At 37.5% G+C, this 21,034-nt stretch overlaps 1 protein-coding gene across 8 annotated transcripts in view; it reads right to left on the bottom strand.

Annotated features, from left to right (window-relative positions):
- Positions 1-20,777, bottom strand: part of ubr4 (ubiquitin protein ligase E3 component n-recognin 4) — a 49,235-nt gene extending 28,458 nt beyond the window's left edge. For 5 of the 8 annotated variants that reach the window (XM_044131753.1, XM_044131796.1, XM_044131766.1 and 2 more), the window contains exons 1-35: positions 20,638-20,777; positions 17,806-17,903; positions 17,579-17,682; positions 16,910-17,039; positions 16,626-16,771; positions 16,357-16,456; positions 16,124-16,265; positions 15,861-15,985; positions 15,279-15,403; positions 13,855-13,914; positions 13,523-13,713; positions 12,911-13,010; positions 11,646-11,783; positions 11,285-11,402; positions 10,802-10,843; positions 7,658-7,845; positions 7,381-7,537; positions 7,214-7,299; positions 6,917-7,086; positions 5,390-5,669; positions 4,679-4,811; positions 4,459-4,538; positions 4,218-4,346; positions 3,880-4,062; positions 3,479-3,601; positions 3,164-3,393; positions 2,934-3,052; positions 2,732-2,829; positions 2,014-2,171; positions 1,691-1,897; positions 1,487-1,588; positions 1,312-1,412; positions 696-1,083; positions 494-557; positions 124-315 (exon numbers count right to left, since the gene is read on the bottom strand). In XM_044131753.1, the coding sequence (XP_043987688.1) occupies positions 124-315; positions 494-557; positions 696-1,083; positions 1,312-1,412; positions 1,487-1,588; positions 1,691-1,897; positions 2,014-2,171; positions 2,732-2,829; positions 2,934-3,052; positions 3,164-3,393; positions 3,479-3,601; positions 3,880-4,062; positions 4,218-4,346; positions 4,459-4,538; positions 4,679-4,811; positions 5,390-5,669; positions 6,917-7,086; positions 7,214-7,299; positions 7,381-7,537; positions 7,658-7,845; positions 10,802-10,843; positions 11,285-11,402; positions 11,646-11,783; positions 12,911-13,010; positions 13,523-13,713; positions 13,855-13,914; positions 15,279-15,403; positions 15,861-15,985; positions 16,124-16,265; positions 16,357-16,456; positions 16,626-16,771; positions 16,910-17,039; positions 17,579-17,682; positions 17,806-17,903; positions 20,638-20,762 (4,932 nt within the window). In that variant the 5' untranslated portion in view covers positions 20,763-20,777. The remainder of the gene's footprint in view (positions 1-123; positions 316-493; positions 558-695; positions 1,084-1,311; positions 1,413-1,486; positions 1,589-1,690; positions 1,898-2,013; positions 2,172-2,731; positions 2,830-2,933; positions 3,053-3,163; positions 3,394-3,478; positions 3,602-3,879; positions 4,063-4,217; positions 4,347-4,458; positions 4,539-4,678; positions 4,812-5,389; positions 5,670-6,916; positions 7,087-7,213; positions 7,300-7,380; positions 7,538-7,657; positions 7,846-10,801; positions 10,844-11,284; positions 11,403-11,645; positions 11,784-12,910; positions 13,011-13,522; positions 13,714-13,854; positions 13,915-15,278; positions 15,404-15,860; positions 15,986-16,123; positions 16,266-16,356; positions 16,457-16,625; positions 16,772-16,909; positions 17,040-17,578; positions 17,683-17,805; positions 17,904-20,637) is intronic. The other 3 variants (XM_044131782.1, XM_044131798.1, XM_044131758.1) reach the window with 2 other exon arrangements.
- Positions 20,778-21,034: the final 257 nt, after the last annotated feature.

Genomic DNA, 21,034 nt, shown 5'->3' with positions numbered 1-21,034 from the left:
TTTTAAGAATACTGTGCACTCGAAGATGATTTTTTTAAAAAGATAAAAATAAAACCATTCAGATACAAAAGTCACGCTACTATTATTATTTAATAAAACCAGAGCTGAAGCGTGACGTCTTACAGAGTCTTCTGCCTGGGAATCGTCCTCCTCCACTGCCAGCTCCTCCACCCAGTCTGAGTCCACTTCCATCGCTTTCTCTTCTCCCTCCACCAGCAGAGCCGAGGTGCCCTGACCGCTGCTTTGCCGCAAGGCGTTCATCACATCAGCCAAGTAGGAGATTATGTGGCACGAGCATTCTAGCATTACGGCATGCTGAGAACGGAAGATAAGCACAATATTAACGAAAGCTAGCACATGCTTGAGAGCATAAATACAATTATTTATAAACAAATGAAATAAATATAAACAATTAGAGCAATGTGTTAGACATTTGGATGATTCACCTAAAAAAAGTTAAAAAAAAAAAAATAAATTAAATAAAAATAATTACCTTTCCATGAGATAAGTTGGTGCTAACTTTCTCCACCACATTTTTTTGTGTCAAATACTTTTTGCTGCAAAAAATAGACATGTTATATTAATGTACAAATACTTGTACACATTGAACTATTCCAGGTATATGCAGTCACCAAACAAATACATTTCGTGAAACATTTGGAAGGGCCCTTCAGTGAGTAAAAGTGGCTCCTTACCACCTTGTCAGCCAATCGATCGCCGCCCGGTGAAGCTGCAGGTGACCAGCCCCCTGCCCTGCACTGGCCAGAGTTGCCATGATGGCCATGAGCTCAGGGAAACCCGTTCCATCCCCATTGGTCAACATGTCTGTTGCCATGGGAATAAGGGTGCTGAGGAGGACGGTGCAGACTCCTTCCCCAACCTGACTGTTGTCACGCACAATGTGAGTGGTGAGCAGCTGCAGCAGCTGTCGGTTTTCCTGCACCACTTCCAGCTGCTCCGTGTCCTTGGGCGGCGTCGCCGTCATGCGGGTCAGCCAGGACTGCAGGCGAGATGGTTCCACACAGGCCAGCTGGGCCAGAGAACCACACAAACACAGCAGGCTTGGGTTTGGACTCTTCTCAGCTACAGAGAATAAAATATTAATTACATTACTATGAAATTATTTGGCTTATTACTTAAAATTTTCTATTTTTTCCTCCATTTGTTTCATTTAGGCCTATAAAATTATTATATATTGTAAGTTCTTGCTTCCCATATAGACATTAAGACTTATTTTAATTTCCAATTGATCAAAACTGAGCGTTGAGATACCTGGTTGTGATTTTAAATAAATTCCGACAGTAAACTTACTGAGCTGGAAGAGCTTGGTGAAGAATTTCAGGACCCTGTTACAGAACTTTGCAGACAGGTTTTCATTGGCTGTAGCCATCATAATCTGGACAAGTTCGCCACTGAAAAAGAAACGCATCATGTTACAGAAGAAGATGCTACATATAGCTACCTACGGCGTCAGTGGAACCAATACCTGAATGAAAAGAATTCCTCCATCGCTTTTCGAACCTGGATGCTCTCAAGCTGCTTCTCCAGATACTGCAGGCATTCCTCAAGAACCGATTCATCCAGGCCACTGAAAATACATCAAAGACCATTTCTGTTTGTATTCATCAACAACAAAATATTTTTGTGATATTAAAAGCGAAATGAATGAATCCTATCTCCTGTTGTATACCTGTGAGGGTCTGAGTGATTTGCAATGATATTGTAGCATCCAGTGACCAGACGCTCATAGATGCGGGCTAAGAAGGCGTCAGACTCTGCCGGGCCAAGAATGCGCTCCAACGAGGTGCTGCTGATTTCTGCTACGCACTCTGTGCTGCTCTCCAGCAACAGGGGCAGCAGCGTGCTCACAACCTGAGTGGGATTCAGCTCTTCTGTACTAAAAGGGACAGACGACCAACAGTATTAAAAGGAGACTGCTAACAGAAATCAAGTCCCATTAAGATACAAAAAATGTTTTTGTTAATTTTAAAACATAAAGAAACCACAACTTACACAATGAGATCACCAGAGAGGCGAACCAACGAGAGAAGTATGTGTTTTAGAGAAGAGGCCAAAGGCAAGGACTGGCAACTCAGAGTCCCCAGATGAGCTGCTTGGATGGCACTGATGTAGCTCTCGGATGGGATGGTATCATTAGCAAATGCATTTCGCTGAGAAAAAAAAGGGTTACATTTATTTCAGCAATAGAAATATTTGATACAATTTTTATTTAATTTCCTCATTTATAGATACATGCAAATGCACTGTGTATAAATGCAGTAAGTTTTAAGTCAATCCTGTACTCTACCTTCCCTACTGACAGGTTTTTAGTGCTCAACAAAATTATTAATAGTCATCAGTATATTGGGCAAACTATTGCATTATTTGAATTACAATATTAACTGTTCGCAACAAAGATATTTTATTGTCCATATCTTACATTGATGGTTATTAAAACTTTTGACAACTAAAAATCTGAAAGGTGCGGTGGACACACACATATATTATGCACCTCTGGGATTTTTTATGATTGGATGGAGAGTGTGTGTATGAAAATAAAATTTTAATTCCTGCCTTTCTACGAGCATAAAAGACAACTGTTTGACAAAGCTAATAAAAGGTGGAGCTAACATTTATGGAATGTGACCAGATGCAGCATAAAGATCAACTTAATTAAAAAGCTCTGGCCAAAATTTAACTACATAAAGAAACAAGAAGTTTCTTCACTTACCCATGAGCCAATGTTGGGGAACTCATTAGTGTGGACGCTGTTCCAAGCCTCACATACCGTTTGTACAGCTGATGGCAAGTTCTGCATCAAGTTATGACCTGTAACGTTTAATTTAAGATTAGGTTAACAGTGATATACTACACAGAGCTGTCAAAACAATCGTGTTATTTGCCTGGAGTTCCAAAACATAAAAAAAATATACCCAGCAGGTTGGCCTTGCAGCGTGTGGAGCCAATGGACAGAACTGCAGCGTAACCTTGGAGCTTTGCATCAGTCAGCTTGTTTTCACCTTCCTCTGGGATGTTTAGCAGGAGGTAGGATCTGATAAAGAAAAGTTAAATCAGACTTCTTATATTATTTTCATATTTAAGAAAATATGATTCAAGCGCAAACTTGAGCAAAGAATGGCTTCCACAAGTGGTTGATTCTTACCTTGTGAAAGCAGTATAAATGTCTGTGAGCTGTAGCGTAGCAGGCAGCAAGTTTTTTGTGACATCGGAGGACTTGTGGGCGTCGGCCTCGATTGCAACCTTGGACAAATGCTCGTCTAATGAAACCTGGACTTTAGATATGACTGCATCCAGAGTATATATAGCTTGCAGAGAGGGCAGCTGATGAAGTGGAAGGACGACGTTCGGATCAACACTTGAAAAGGTGGAAATCTGAAACAGAATATTTTTGTCAAAGGGAGACTAGTTGGTATAAAATATTGTTTAAGGAACAAAGAGAGACAGTTGTAGTCAATACCTGTCTGGCAATGTACTCCTCTGCAAGCTCCACATCATATTTCACAGTGCTGCACTTTGATACCGTCGTCTCAACCAGAGATGCTGCTTGGTCTGCTTTCATTCCCTGCTTTACCAAGTGCTCCTAATGATGCAGGCAGAACAATGCCACAAAAACCACAAGTTAATAAAGATAAATCCGCACAACGTTAGTGTGGTGCAGTACATTTTTAAATCCACAAATAAAATGTCTCTGAATAAACATCATTTTAGAAAACAAAATAAAATGTTCAGTTTTAATGATTAATTTAAAGTGTAAAAGACATAAAAGTGATTATTAGATAACGTCAAATGACATATACTTTTCCACAGTGACTCTTCTGCTTTTAAAACAAGCAGTGATACTTTCAAGCTGAAACGAACCTTGATCCAGTGAACGTACGTAGACACCCGCAGACGTGAGGACCACCGCAGCGTATGCAAGATGTCACTTTCACTGGGGTCGCTGCAGCCGGTCTTCAGCTGCTCCATGAAAGCTTTGGAGGGTGGTAACACTCCCAGGATTCTCCAGAGTACCAGGAAGTAGTACTGAAGGGAGCAGGCCTCCTGTGTCGCATTCAAACAGCATTAGGTGACGATTTAATGAGCTTACAAAGTCATCAATATGACATATTTCTTAATAATATGTCAAATATTATCAGAAAACGTCAATCAAATTTCACCCGAAGCTTGTTTGCTCAGCTTGGACATGGTGAACTCACCACAGGAGTGATTGGTTTGCTCTCCTGTCTTCTGGCTGTATCAAACTGAGAGCCTGCTTCCAGGAGTGAGACCAGCCACACATACAGCTCATCATATTTAACCACTCCACTGACCAGCTTTGGAAATACCTGACAAGACAAATAGTAAGAGGCTTCATTAACTGGTATTTACAGTGAACTGTATTATTAATAACTGTGTAGATTTGAAAGGACTCAGAAACCTTACTAAAGTTGACTGTACCTTGCTATCCAACCTGCTGATGTCGTCTTCAGATGCCTCAGGCGACAGCACACAGTAGAACTTGGGCTGAACATTTGAATCTTAAAAAAGTATTGAAAATGAATTTGGAGTTTAAGAGATTTACTAATGTAATGGCAGTATAATAAATCAAAAGGTAGAACAGCTTAAAAAAAAAAAAAAAAAAGCGCTGGAAGAAAATTAAGTGATTTTTAGGATTTACCTGCTGAACAGTGTTTGGCCCAGTTCTCCTCCACCTCTTTGAATCCATAGTAAAGTGGGAGAGTACTACGTTTTCCACCTTCCTGAACAGAACTCGGTCCGCCGGATGGCGGGGTGAGGAGGTTGTACTGCACCTGCAATGAAAGCGTTCATCAAGCTGTTTAATTTTTAAACTAAGTAAAATATTTTATTGAATATTTTCTACAATAATTTTTGTAGAAAAGGGACATGCAAAACCATAGATCCAAAATGTCTTATTTTCACCTAAAATAGAAAACAAAACAGAATTTACCCCCAGAAATTGTATGAACTGATTGCATTTTTTAATCTAGAAATTACTTTTGTTTTTCCTCAGTAACAAAAACAGTACATTAGTCACTCTTTTTCTATACTTCATTTCTAGTTGCATTTACTAAAAAATTTAATGAAAAACAACAACAAAAAAACAAAACACTTTGTATTCTAAATAAAATTTTCTATATTAAGGAGATTCAATTTGTTGGTGAAACACTTGCACCAAAAAATATTAAATAAGAATCTATCTGCGATGTACTGGTTGGACAAATTTGTCCCACCATCTTAAACAGCAAAATTATTAAAATGTCCTGAGGACCAAACTTTGGGTACTCCAGTCTAAGACATACATTGATCCGTAACATTTGTAAAATCTGCGCTCTCAATTAAAAAACAATTAGTTAAATAAAGTATTAACCTGCTCAAACAGGTACAAGGGAGCTTTGGAGTAGTGACGCATCAGGTAATCGAAAACCAGTAGCAACCGGGCCAGGTTGAGGGGTACCGCCTTCAGCTGGGAGTCCCTGCTCTGTGCCACTTCAATAATGGCCTGGGTGAGCATGGTGAGGACCGACCGTCGACCGCGCTCAGACAGGTTGTGGAAAAGGAGCAGGAGCAACTGGAGATGTTCCACATTAAGGTCGTCCTCTGACTGGACAGAGCCCTGGATGGTGTGCTGTTTCAGGGTTCCTAGAAATCTGGAGTAATGACAAGTAAAAAACAGGAGAAAAAGAAAAAGAGGGAAATAAGCATGAGTGATTACAGAAACAATACACTACTGAGTTATGCCTTTATTTTCCTAAACATTTAAACCCTTTTATAAACATCATTGCCCCTTTTTATGTTTTATTGGTTATGCATTCTAACAGTGTGGCTAAGTGTGGTAATGACAAAGATGAACTCCACTTGACTCATTGCAAACGCAATTATGAACAAAATCAGCCATTTATTTTGTTCTCGCAGAGCTTTGGAGACAGAGATCATTTTACTCTGCATTTATTTTGACATTACTTGAACAGTTTTGCTGAACATACGAGAAAACAAAATACATTACGAGTAATAGTGACATCAGGGCTTTAAAGGAGTAAATAAAACCAATGAGACAGTCACAAAACAACAAAATTGCTTTAAAAATCTTCTTTTTGTGCTGATAACTACAGTTCAGCTTCAACTGTTATCTGTATTCAATACTTATGATGAAAAATTGTTTTCTACATTTTATTATGCAATGTAAATAAAAAGGAGAAAACAAAATGAATAAGGTGCAGGACAAAATTACAAATTCTTAATCATTCTTTGATATTGACTATTGCTGAAACGATTCCTCAAATGATCCGAGTACCTCGATTATTAAAGTTCCTCCAGAGAAATTTACCTGCCACGAAGCTTCGTTAATTTATATATATATATATATATATATATATATTTTTTTTTTTTTCTTTTCCCAGAAGGGGGTCTTTTTGTGGGCTCTAGTGTCCCTTATATGACAGTAGGCTGACAGGAAAGGAGGAAGGAGAGGGTGGAAGACATGCGGCAAACGTTGGCCGGGTGCGGGAATCGAACCCGCGACGGCCGCGTCGAGGGCTCAGGGCCTCCAAATGTGGGTTGCACTATCCCTTATGCCACCACAGCACGCCCGTTAATTTATATTTTATAATTTAGCACATCGTGTTTCGGCCGGAACATTATTTGCGTGTGCAGATCTCTCAGTCCTGCCTTTGAGTTGTTGACGAAAGCTAAGTGTTAGCAGCATAACGTCCAATTTTCAAGTTCAGCCTGTGGGAATTTTATTGATTTATGATAATGCCCAGATTTTCGTCGTTTTTGGGGGACCAATAAACATCCTTAACATGACTGGCGCGATCCCTGGAGTACGGAGGCCATGTAAATATTTGTTTACAACAGACAAAATATAGACAGATGAATACTTCTAGGATGATCCAACCTTTCCCAAACTTTCATGCACTCCGGCACATCTGGTTCTCCCTGCACGCTGGCTTTGTGTTGCCAGATGAGGAGAAGTCTGGAGAGGACCGACAACGACTGAGGGTGAATGTAGAGCGGCCAGGGACCTTCTGAGAAGGGAGCAATACCCAACTGTTGCAGGAGGGTGTTCTGTGAATGACAAGATGCAAAAAAAATAATAATAAAAAATTCTCACCAGCCATTATTTTTTATTTATAAAGGTACAAATGTTCCATAATCTTTAGGAAATGGTAAAGCATTAAAAAAAATGTCTTGCCTGCAAAACCGGAGATGGAAGATCTGAGGTGACTAGGGTGTGGTTGAAGTGGTACAGAGCTAAAGCAAACACTTCATCTGAGGAACCTAAGAGACAAAAACGTGACACACTCTTTTTCATATTTTGTAAAGCTATGAAGAAAAACGTGTATTTTTGGCAAAACATACCTTTTACATCTTTATCCACGTCTTTGATGATGCCGGCAAGCGTCGCCATGTGCTGCTCTGTAAGAGAGACGCTGACGTAGTTGCGAATGAAGTTGTTCCTGGACTTCAGCATTGAGGTGGTGATGAAGTTCAGAATGCTGGAGGCCAAACTGAGGAACTACAAGAATGGTTATGACTCAGAGCGGCGCCACAGGATGTCGTTAAAAGCCAAGACATCTATAAGCTCTTAGGAAATAGACCAATTTTATGAAAGTTTACGAAAGTAGACGTGATTTACCATTTCCGGATCTTTCCGACCTGCTAAAATGTTGCCATTCTCGCTTGGATTCTGCTTGTTGGGGCTCTTGAGTCTGGGTGATGTCTCCAGGGGCGGGGGAGGTGGAGGGGGTGGAGGAGCCACTTTGTCTTTGGTTGGTGAAATGGCCTCTTCAAACCACAGTCCCAGGATAGGTTCACTGTCGTCATCTGCCAAAGAAATTCAGGTAAATTAACCACATTGCTTCAAGTGAAACTGAAAAAGAAAACATGTTCTACATCTACATTAAGCCATTTGTGAGGGCACAATAGAAAACATAAAAAGCTTCACATTGGTTCATGACATCTTTAGCAGCACAAGCAGTGGACAACAGCCAAGGGCCAAAATAGATAGTGAATATATATATATTTTTTTTTTAAATGTACTAACCCTCATAAATAATCACAGAACTAAGAATAAGGAGGAATTTATAATTGAATGGCACTGCATCAGATTGCAACGATGAATTATTCTTTTTTGCTAAGCTAATGATAAATACAACTGTATTTGTTTGCATATGTTGCATATTAAAGCACAACATTGAAATTAAAGCTATATTTTTTTACCTAAAATGTTTGAATAACCAGTTCCATAGAGTAAATTCTTAGTTTTCTTTCTTTAAAATATTTTTTTCACCATCAGGTTCATGTAATGTTCTGTTCTAAAATCTATTTAGTAGCAGCTTCTGATTGAGCACATTCCTATTCATGCATTTGTGACACAGGCAACATTCAGACAAATGATACTAGGGTCACATTCCAACACTTTATGCAGAATACATATCTTGTTACTCTACAAGGCGACCTCTAACTCACAAAAATTAAAACATCTCAGTGTCGTATTATTAAATGGGGGCATGATTTATTAGACAAAAATGTGTCAGGAGTTTAGATCTGACATAATGACACAAAAAATATCCATCTAGTGTGATAGATTGTTTCTAATTCCACTTTATTAGCAAAAACTATGCTTTAAGTTGGTGGTCAACTTCTTAAATGTTATTTTAGGTTACTTATCAGGCAGGGCATTGTGTCTAATCAAACCTTTTTCCGTCTGTGTAAATGGATGTCTAAGCTGCTCAGGCAAATAAGTTCTTTTAATGACTTTAACCTCAAAGTTCAGAACAGTGAGCTGAATGTTTATATATGCTGTCTGAAAACATGATTGGTCCCTTTCTAAATCAGACTAAATATTTATTTAACCCAGTTACATACATTTACATTTTCTTGAGTATTTTTAAATTAACTAAACAGGACATTTTTGTCTGATTTTATTTCAGGAAAAAGGGTTTTGTTCCCCCTCCCCCCTTTTCTTAAGTGTATGGAAATATCTGTTTTGAAATCTCTAAGTTTATTATAGTCCTTTTCATAGAGCATTATGTTTTAATGATGATGAGCTGTGTCAAAGAACCTTCCAAGTATTGAGATCATATAATATCCTTCATTACTAGAAAAATGTTAATTCCACTCAGTAAATACGTCATAACTAAGCTTTCCCAAGTCAAGAAGATAACATTTGTTGGCTTTGATATTCTTGCTAAGGAAAGAACACCAAGTTAGCGATCTTTAGTATGAAACAGTTGCTGAAACATAAAGAAGGCACAAAAAGATATCTAAAACTAAACTGCATTTCAAAAAGAGTTAAGCCTGGTTGCCTCTCTTCCTAATGTAAGCATTCAATAGTTGTTAACATACATAAGGCGAGTTATTATTAGAGTTCCTTTGGAGAAATTAGAATCAGACAATGACGGTTTCAGCAGGTCAGAGCTTAAAAAAAACAAAACCTAAATGATTGAAAACTGGCCACAAATCTTTGCCCCTCACATTTTTAACAACAACCAACCTGGTAAATCCTATCCACATAAAAATATGTCCATTAACATACAAATAATTTCACCAACACAAACCCTTCACCTTTAACAATTTAAGCCTCAATTTACTCCATCATGCCAACCCTCTCGTCTGTCCTCTGACCCACAACACACAAAACATTCAAGCCTGTCGATGATGCTACCCAACAACAGTGAAGTCATTTCAAGACAGAAAAAAAAAAACAAGAGATAGAGACAGCTTTTATGTTTTTAAAAGAACATCACATCAAGCTGTTCTTCACATCTGCATGCAAAACACATAAATCAAAACTTTAGGTGACAGCAAGATGAAGCATTTTGTGTTTCAGACCTTCACGTACAACTTAAAGTGACTATATTCAAGAATGATACCAATATTTTGATGTGGGTTCTGTTTTATTCAAGAGTCCAGATCTACCTCAATAACAACAAAAATATATAATTTGAAAACTAAACTAATGACAAGTCTGCGTTAAAGGACTTGTAAAGTCACATTGGCTTTGGTGACTTAACTGGTTTTATTTTTTTATCTTGAAATGTGACAAAAAATGATCAAATACAGTTCAGAGCTGCATTAGGCAACTAGGTTAGTCTTTGCTCATTATTAGCAGTAAGTATAAACAATAATAATGGAAGTTTCAAACCAGAGGCTCTGATTAGTTTTTAGAAAACATGCGTTGTTAAACATCAACAGACCATGCAATTTGAACGGCGTTTTCCCGGTGATAATCAAAGTTATGTTTTATGCTCTGATAATAAACAAGCTGTTCTTCTGTCACATGCTGTTGTGGAAAACCAACAGTGAGGTAATCATAGCCACAGATTGGAAGAGATAACTGCTCTAAATATAGATAGCAAAAGAAAAAGATTCCAAGTATTTTTACAAGTAGCTTTACTCTTTCACTGTAGATTACAATACCGCTTACTTTCAGTTTATCAGTCAGCTCTAATGATTGGTTTAGTGCTAAATTTTATAAGCACCCACATTTAGGAGCATTGGTATTATCCTTAGAAAGACAGCGGGCCACAGATGAACCTCTGACAGGAACAATGTGAAATAGCTGATAAGAATCACAAGAAAATACTATTTTTATAGTATTTTTTTTTATTTATTTTTTTTTACTTTTACATGGTTGTTCATCTCTGGCTTAATCATTTTAGAGGATTAGGTTTATAACTCAAGAGTTTAATTTGTGTAACATAACAAAAAAAGAAAATGAATCTAAGACAGCGATGTGGACACCAAGTCTTTGACCTGAGGACAGAAAACTGCTGACCTGAGACACAAGCTGCACTTGTCTTCTCCTCTCTTCTCTCTGCTGAAATAGTAAACACTGTCAACTAAACTGGCATTGTTTAAGGAAGGGAAGAAAAATGAACATCACTGTGTGCATATATGCATTTATCTGCCATTTCCTGACTGACATTTAGCTAAAAACAAAAAAACAACCCAGCTTTTTTATTTCTACAAAATCCAAGCTCTTTTGACCATTTTTTTTTATCTCAAAAATGTACTTGCTGTAGAACATTTTTTCTGTATTTTCAGATAGTAAAATAATGTAGTTACCCACCAGAATTTCTAAACAAAAGCCCCTTATTTATTTTTCCTACTATGCATGCAAATACTCTGCTGCTTCCCTGTGACTTAAAATTCCCTCGGTGTTTTTGCAAATTTAAATTGCTTTATTGGAATATATTCTAGCATTTGTTAGGCCATCTGAAGTGTTGACGCTTTTCCTGAATCCAGAAAAATAAAGTACCTTGGCTGCTGTCCTCCTCTGTGCTGCTGAAATCGTCTTCATAGTAGGTGTTTGAATCTGTCGAAGCACTGGCATCACTGCTGACTGAGCCCTTTCTTTGGCGCTGCAGAACACAAGCCTGGATAAAAGCAAACACATTAAAGCCTTAACTATAACATCTAAACAGTATGTGTGCTTTCCTCCTGTGTTTTGAAACAAATTTCCAACAAAAACACAAAGAAGAAAATGTAAGAAAAATGTTTTATGCCATTGTTTTAAATACCAATATACTTCTCTGATTACAATGAATCCTTCTAGCTACATTATGAAAACCATCAAATTTATTCCCCCACGTTCTTTCAAATTACATTATAATCTGCACCTTTTTGTAAGAGGTGGAGAGGAGGGTGAAGAGAAGATTTGTCAGAGGAACGGAGTCGATGAGCCTTTGGACCCTCTGGATTGAAGTGCTTTGTGCCATGATGCTGAGCTCGGCTGGTGGTCCATCACTTGCCCACCCCTGCAGAAAGGGGGAAGGTGTTTACAAAGAAGAAACATTATTCACAGTGTTTAGTTATATATTTAATTCTGCATATAACATATGCTTCTAAGTTGTGTGACAAAATGCTCTACCACTGAAACTTGATCAATCCTACCAGGAGTCTGTGAATACTAGCTTGACTGGTTTGCAAACCTGCACATCTTCATTTTGTTGACTGTTTAAAATGGTATGTGACTTGGCAAGACTTACAGAACATTCACAAACCAAAAGCATTAAAGACTTGTGTTTAACACATTTTATCCATTAACACCGACAACCAAGTGTTAATGGCTAAAATGTTTTCAGAAAATGCCGGGTCATTTGACCTCTTACCACCCGGCACCCCCATTTCTCACTCCCATGTTGCCACTTATACTCAGGTTCTTGGGTTTCAGTTTGTCTATGTATTTGGACGTTTTTGTAAATTATCAAAATAAATAATCAAATATCTGGTATTAAAGGTATGTTTTCTGTACGATTTACAAAGTTTCTATCATTTGTGACTCATTTGGGTCAGTTTATTCTAACAAAACATGAACTAACATAATCCCTGATTAAGCCAAAAATAGTGGTGAGTGACCTCTTGCACCGCGTCTCGTTACAGTAAAACATAAATAGACAGTTAAAAATTATTTTCAGTCATTGGTGGTTAAATCAAGTACAAAGCAATCCCCTAGTAAAAAACATCCCCAGGTAGCTCCTAACTTTACCTAAAAATGACCAAAACTGAACAAGTCCAAAAGAATTAAATGACACCTTTTCAGAGCAATTACTCTTTTCGATTTTGCCGTCATGTATACCTAATCACTTTGCAACAGTTAAATGTCATTTATTAGTAACTGAAACTTTTTTTTAAGAAAAATTCACTTCAAATTAAACCAGCCTTGCCCCCCTACAAAATGTAGAGCTGTTTCTTTACCTCAATTAATCAGGTGTAAAATGTCGCGTTCTGGAGGTAATGGATTCTTAAAATTAACTAAATTTGATTATTCATGAAAGCTACTGCTGATAACACCACAGCATGATAAATGTATGATTGAGAAATAGCAGAACAATTTATTTAATAAGAGATGAACTCAACCTGGACCGTTGAGAACTTAACTCACCCGGTGCAGAGCCTCCACTTGCAAATCCTGGAAGAGCGAGGTCAAAAGTTTGATGGTGTGATTGGCCAGTATCACAGACAATATTCCAAACCCTTGGTGTCTTGAGAAAAAAAAACAAGCACAAAAAAAAAGAAGCAAAAATTAATTTGCACACCAAAGCTGTTTATAAAATCTTTAAGTAGTTGCTTAGTAATGGCTTTTTTACAGAATGAATTTCTTATGAGACCTGTTTACCAGGATTATTTTAAGAATATATAGAAACTGGCCAGAATCAACAGTAAGAACTAAACAAATAACATAAAATATTTAATATATTCTAGCACTTATTAGATATTTCAGCAATCAAGCTCTTCTTATAATTGCGTTTCCACTGTTATTTAAATCTTTGAGACCGGAGGGATCCCTCTCCACCAACTTAATCTTTAACTCCCTCCACAGCTTTTCTGTCTGCCTCAATAAGGACTCTGGCTAAATCGCTCCAAAACATTTAACATTTTCAGTCAGCAGAAACATGTTTGTAAAGTTAAAAGATAACTGAACATGGGATATTAAGTTATGCTGGTCTTAGCTGTACACCTGTGTATTTATTGTAGTTTAATCATTTAAAATCACCCTTTGCCAGGGCCAAGTTTTGGCGATCCTGCGCCATCCTTGGTGCGAGCAGCAATATCCCGGACACGCAGAGCAGCCAGGGGATCCTTCTCTTTGCCTTTGTCTGCCAGGGCGGTCGGGCTCAGGTTCAGAATCAGGTACAGGCTGTTTAAGAGGCACCAGGCTCCAAGCAGCTGGAAGTTCTGATAATGCTGAAGTACACAGAGTCACAAAATTTGTCATCTTTTCTTAAATTGAACAGAAAAAAAAGGCATTTATCATGTAAAGGACAGAAAGTGCAGGGCACATCTTTCTTCAGCTGTTCTAGTTTTCTGATCAAACCTGGTACTCACCTCCCCTCCAGCTCGACGAGAGTTGCTGATCGCTTGCCCAATCATTTCATAGATCTCCAACTGTTAGAACACAGATTTTGTATTTAGAAGTTTTTTATACGTTTCAAAGGGAAAATAGAGCAAGAACATCAATAATACAATACAAAAATTTTTTATTAAAAACTCTGGCATTTCTTTACATGTAATGTTTGGCCAAACTAAATATAGTGTTAAGCTACTGTATAATATAGTGTAACCTAAATCAAAAGCCTTTTTAAAAACCGTTGTTTAAATTCAAAATGTACATGATTTGCATTTTGTCCATTTAGATTGGTGTTTTTGAATTCTGCCATACAAATTTATCACTTTTCAGCATTTATTCAAGTGAAGTACAACACAAAGCATAAATAAATGGATCAATAAATACATAAATAAAAAAACTTCTGAGTAAAAGATGAAACAGACATTATTTCTTTGTTCTTTAGAGTTACACTCTGATTGAGCCAGAGCTCATTTTTAACTTCCACTTACCGTAATTTCCGGACTATAAGCCACGACTTTTGTCTCATGCTTTCGACCCTGCGGCTTATACAACGATGCGGCTTATTTATGAATTTTTTCTAACGGCCAGTAGGGGCGCTGGAGCAGAAAAGGTAAGCGTGAGACACCTGGAATATATCTCTAGAGGAAGACTAATGTAACATCGTGCTTTGTGCATGAATAAAATTAGCTTGAACAGACCCTCATCATGAAGAATGCAAGAAGAAATGCATATGATGCAGCTTTCAAGTTAAAAGCAATCGAGCTGGCCGATGAAGAAGGAAACAGACACCGAGGAAGAAGACTTCCATGGTTTCAGTGCACAGGAGGAAGAGGATGACGGCTCTCCCTGACTTTTAACCGTATGTTATTTAAACCAGCCCTGTTAGTGCTGTTTTGCTATATTGCTGCTGTTCTGAAAGAAAAGCTATGGCATATTATTAAAACTTTAAAAACACTTTCTGTGTACTGTCTTTCTTTGTAAATATCTCATGTTTCAATGTAGGCACATGCGGCTTATACACGGTGCGGCTTATGTATGTACAAAATGTGTTTCCTTTAAAAATGTAGGGGGTTGCGGCTTATAATCAGGTGTGCTCTATAGTCAACAAGTACAAGTAAAACAAGTACACATAAAATGTTTCTAAATTTAGAAAAATAAAAATGATCAAAACATTATTTGATAGATTGAAAAAAACATTGTGGCAGCAAACTTAAAAAAACGTTCAACCATAAGATACAACAAAATGTGAAAAATCTGGATACAGGCTTAAACTGAGATGTAGAAAAACTAGACATTTTGTGTTAAAAAACAGACACAGATCCATTAAAAGAGATTTAGTTTTAATGCCTAAACATTGGCAAAACTATTATGAGCAGCAATAATTTGTACTTCTGGCACTTACACATTTCTGAACAATGGTGGCAGCGTCATTTTCATAGTCCTCTTCTTTGGTTCCAGTAGAGGCAGAGCGAAGCTGCAATCCACTGCCCACTTGAAGGATCGCCATGCAAGTGGCCACACTCACACCTACAAAAACCATAAAGTACTTTTAGATTCAGCAAATCAAAACTGACAAGACATTCGTAACAAAGGAAGACTGTGAGCATAGAAGGAAGGTGGGTGGGAGGGCAAAAGGAGGAAGACATCAATAAAGTCTGGAAAAGTAAATATTTCTTCACACTTTTCTTTTTCTATATTTATGCAGACCAAAAGAGACACTGAAATCAGAAGACATTTCTATGTTCTTTCAGTCATGTCTTTGCAGAAAGCCTGGTTGTAGTCAGTTGCTTTTGATGATTGTGGCAAAGAAACGTCAGCACACTATTTAGCCTGTTAGGTCTATTGCCTTAGAGCATTTGTCTGCTGAAGATCATACAAAACTTGGCTCTCCTCAGGTCTATCTTTATTTAGTTGATCAAATTTATAAAAGACTGAACTAGGAGACCTTTTTGCTTTGTTTTTACCAAATACATTTCACACCCACCAGCATAAAGACAGCTAAGGGCCAGCACAGTCATATCCAGTAGTCTTCCTGGGGTCAGAGGTTCCAGTACAGGAAGGGACAGTGTGTCCAGAGCCATGGTGACATCAATCACCAGCGAGTGAAATCTAGACAGAAATTTCATATGATTTTACAAGGCAAAAAAAAATTTAATAAAATAAAAATGTAGAGTTCAAAACATACATAAAGACATTTCTATAGTTTCAAACCAAATAATAGACTAGATTTAACGAACGAGTACGTACCCATTACGGACAGCAGTGGCATCGGCCACTGTAGCCGGCATGATGAAAAAAGAGTTGGCTGAAACAGCATCTTGGAATCGGTTGATGTAACGTAGAAAGTACGGCAGGTTTAAACACACTCGTAGTAACTTTTCAGACCCACCTGGGAGACACAAACACAGGGTCCAAACACTGTTACAGCCAATTAGTCAAAACCCAAGTTCCTGCACTGCATCTGATGGGGAACTACTGACCAAGTTCCTGTAAGCTCGACACATTCTGAGAGACAAACGCATTCTTCATTTTGGCCTGAACAGCTTGATCTGTGGTTTGGTCGTCTGAGTCACTCTCAGCCTGCAAAGTTTGGGGATTTGAGAAATAAGTATGATGAGCGTTTTCAAACAAAACAGTGACAAAGCAAATGGGTTTAAACCAGGAAATTCCCTCCATAGAACAAGTTTAATATGGGTTAATTAAGTATCAATTTGGTTAATTTTAACCATTATCAATTGGTCATGCTGACCTGCATGTGTGCTGCTGATGGTGAAGCCAAAATGGTGGTAAGATCTGGGTTAAAAACTGAAGTCAACTGATTAAAGAAGTTCATTTGCACTTCTCTTTGTCGAAGTTCAGGGCTCACAACGCTGGGTAACTCCTTCTGATCTTCCACTAGAGAAATACAAGAAGACACACTTTTACATGAGTCACAAATAATTTAGACATTCTTTCTCTAATGGGATTTTGCTTGTTTTCTTCCAAAAAACATTTATGTTTTTTAATGACTTTTGTTTGCTTTGGGATACTCACCGTCCGAGAGGGTCTTGATAGTTTGAGGCAACTTGGCAGACTTCATCATAGCAGTAAAGGTAATGATCTCTGTGCGATCCAGCCTGCTGCAGCCAGTGCAAAGTCCTTTTATTAGAAGAATCAGGTGTTTCTGTAGAAGAAATAATACAATGTAAGTGCAATACGCAAACAAAAATTGGATAAATTAACTTAGATGTTAGCGTTAATTTAAGTTAATGCTAACATTTAAAAAAAAAAAAGCATAGAGCACACAGGGAATGAGTAACTTCAACAGGATGGAAGAAAATAAAACGTTTTGATTGGATCTGGGTTGTTTTTTTTTGGTTTTGTTTTTTACTGACCCCACGAGGACAGCCAAAGCAGCAGTATTGCTTAGTTTAAAAACTTAATTTACAAGCTTACATTTTAATCACATAATCTGCATAAGGAGAATTTAAGAAATATTTTGGATGATTCAGACAGTCTAAGGCCTTTAAGGTTGCTATGACAAAATAAGTCTCACAAAACCTAATCACTGCTGCCATCTTCCAAGGCAACAGTTGGATCTGAGCCGACTGTTGCCCAGATCCATGGCAGATAGAAGCATTCTGTCTCTTTAGAACAACATAAACCCCTAAATAAAGTCTGAAAATGGTACAGTTTTCTTCCAGCACTTTTCCAAAATCTGACCTGTGACACAGCACATGCTTCATCTGGATTCTCCAATCGCAGCAATGAAAATTCAATCAGTACTTTGCACGCTGCCGCCACCGACAACAGCTGGTTTCTTGGTACTAGAAAATAAAAACAAAATAATTAGTCAAGACTGCAGAAACGCAGTCAAATTCATTCAATTTATTTATTTAGAATGACGGTGCCTTATCCCTAACACAAAATAGAACATTATGTATACATACTTTGACCACAAACTGTGGTGATGTAATGTGCAGAAAGAGCCACAAATGAGGAGTAGAAAGGCTCATATTGTTTGTCGTGGTGAAGAATGTCCGATTCACTGCAAATAAAAGGTGAAACAGCATGTAACAAACCACAAGATGGGAATTTGTTTACAGCATTTTCCCTAATTTTAGCGTAAATTTGCAGTCATGTATGTACCTCCCTCAAAAAAACTGTAAAAAAAAAATACCGTCTTTGTTTTGATGTTTTCATGAGATGTAATACAGAAAAAAAACAACAAAAAAACACAAACAAACAACACAATATCCATTCCAAACAGAATTCAGAAGTACAAAGTTACACTAAGGATGCAGAAACCTCCTCGATGGTTTCAGCAACTCAGGTTGAGGAATAATTTTTCATAAACTTTATGGTTTGAAGCTGGTTACTCCATAAAATGGAGAATATAATGCTACTGCTAAAAAGCTGATTATCTACTTCGTCCTTCATATTTGAACAAATATATAAACAGTTAATAAATGATTATGAAGGCAAGGGCTGCACAACGTTAGGAAGATATGCAATAATTTTGATCAATATTGCAATAATTATATTATACAACATTTAATTAAAAGGGGTATTTCTGGCTTGAGCTCAAGCAGACCCAAGATAATTAGTAGTTTATCCAGCTACTGGAAAAAGAATTAAAGTTAAATATTTTCATCCAATCAAGATTTTACAGGAAAAGTTGCTTTAGGCCGACATTTCCTGTTTTGGAATTGAAACAACTCAGCTTTAGTTTCTTAATGACCTTTTAAAACTAAACTGCTTTAAACAACAAATGTCACAAAATGCATTACATGCATAGGTACTATAATTGCTTGGTACTTGATTAACACTTTTACAGTCCATGACGTTCTTTGCAGTATGTATATATTGTGTACAGCAATACTGCAATTACAAAATATTTCCAATGATTTTGTAGGCTGAATGTAGTCACATATTGTCATATTACATATATTACTGAGATGTAAAACTCAGTCCAAATATTATAGTGTTTGTAGTTAGGCAGTCCTTTTCAACCCACACACCCTTTACTAGACAAAATGATTAAACACCTACTGTTATGTTGTATTAAATTGGTTGTTGTTTGTGTTTGTTTATTTATTGTGTCAAAAAACAATTCTGTGTGTGGAGGACTACATGTAGCCAAAACCATGTTGCTTGCAGCTCTTGGACCAAGCAACATTAAAGATTTATAAGCTTATCGGCTTCAATTTTTTTTTAATTATTTTTATATAACTTTGTGGTAAAATGTAAAAAAAAATAATAATTTTGACTATTAAGCAACAGTTAATCATTAGTGCCACCTCTCTCAATTTCTGAAAATAAATAAATAAATAAATGAAAGCCCCTGGAATATTGCTTAAGTACAACATTCCTTTTTATGAGCTTGATGAACTGACTATCTACAAATATGACGTGCCATTCAAGTGCCGTGGAATTGAATTGATTTTAACTCCAAAAATTGTAACAGTTCAGGTATTTTACACGAGACAACCAAGTGAAATCTATGGCTGCAAGAAAATTACGCTTAGACAAATTACTTAAGTGTCAACAAAATGAAATCACATTCGTATACATGAAAGTGTTTCTGCCTGCTGGTCATTTTGTCACTTTGCCATCTTGTTACTGTCACAGTTTTGGTCAATTCCTATCAAAAATAAACAGCCGTCTCCTTCAAACATTAACTTCTGATACAAGAACAGCATCAGCAGCAAAAGTATTCAGTCAAACAAAATCTTTACACAAATACTGCAGAAACATAATACAGGAGTATTCTTTGAGGATATGCTACATTCAGTTCCAAAAAGCTGACAAGTGAATAATTAAAGAAGACAACTGATGAAACAACGATTGTTTCCTTTTACATCAATACTCTCATAACTTGGGATTTTTAGTACTTTTTTGTCTGCTTGGGGCCTTGAAAAACAAAGAAACTCAACGAGCAGAATACACCAACTACAGAAAAGTGATAATGAAGAGCTTCGATAAGAAACTTTCAGTGCCCGCTGCAGAAGTCACGGCACGTATTGACGATTTGTTTCTGAGGAAAATGAAACTCTTCAGGTAAAGTCCCGGGGTGCATCGCTGCAGGTTAAAACTCTCTCGGGGTTTCAGATGACAGCCTGGCTACAGCTGTACTGACTTGACACTCACTTAGCGGTGATCCCGTTGACGTTAAATAGTCAAGCTAATGCTTTTACAAACAATATGCTTAAAGCAAGTCACCTGAAGAAGTCAAACTAGCCGACAAAACCTGTCCCCGCCTCCTTTTAGTCAAAACAAAACCACTCTGCAGACAAAATTCTCAACCTTTGACAGCTTAGCTAATAGTTGCCATATCTGTGTTTGACCATACCATACAAGTTCGGCTTCAAACCCCAACCTGGTTCAACTTGGTTACTTCAGCTGACATGGTCCAATATTAATGACAGCAGCGTTTCTACGTTACGTTAGAGTGCAGAGTTGAAGGCCCACGGTTAGCTAGCTAATGATGAAGCATATTTTAAAAACGCTACACTGCGGCATTCTTGAGCGTTTATTGAACAACAGTGCTATATTAAAAAGAACGTATACACCTTTGAAATGCAAGCGACTCAATTTGCCAGCAACGTATCTGTCGGCACAGGCTAACCCCATTTTAAACAAGTTAGAAAACGCTAGCATGTTGGCTTCAGTTGGAGCCCAACTCGATACCAGGGCAAGTTAAGCTGAGGCTATGTCCGGGATGAACACGGGCGGTTTGGTGATAACAGAGACAAGCAACACACTGACATGTAACCGGTTACCTGTTAATTATAGAGCCAATTAGCTGAGGTAGCTCCTTTGTTTCAAAAGCGGTGTAAGAAGCTGATAAAAGCGGTCGCACTGCCGCTGTCCATTCGTGCTCCCCCTCTCCTCCGCTCGACGCCATCTTGAAATCCCATAGAAAAAACTAACTGCTGAGGAAGAAGCTGTGAAGGTAAATCACAGGGGGCGCTCCGTCGTTCAAAATGACATCAAATATGCGTTCTTTGATGTGTTTATATTATATTTCTTTTCGGTTCAACTTTGTGTCTTGTGCAAAATGAATGCACATAACCTTTATCTATATATTGATACAATTATTTTTGCTGGTTTTGTGTTGTAATTTGATTTTGCTTGATTATTTATGTCTGTAGTGCCTGTATGCATTTAAAAATGGCA

The sequence above is a fragment of the Gambusia affinis genome, linkage group LG01 (assembly GCF_019740435.1).
Source record: "Gambusia affinis linkage group LG01, SWU_Gaff_1.0, whole genome shotgun sequence".
NCBI lineage: Eukaryota > Metazoa > Chordata > Actinopteri > Cyprinodontiformes > Poeciliidae > Gambusia > Gambusia affinis.
The sequence above is the reverse complement of the archived record's forward strand: the minus strand, read 5'-3'. Positions and strand labels throughout refer to the sequence as shown.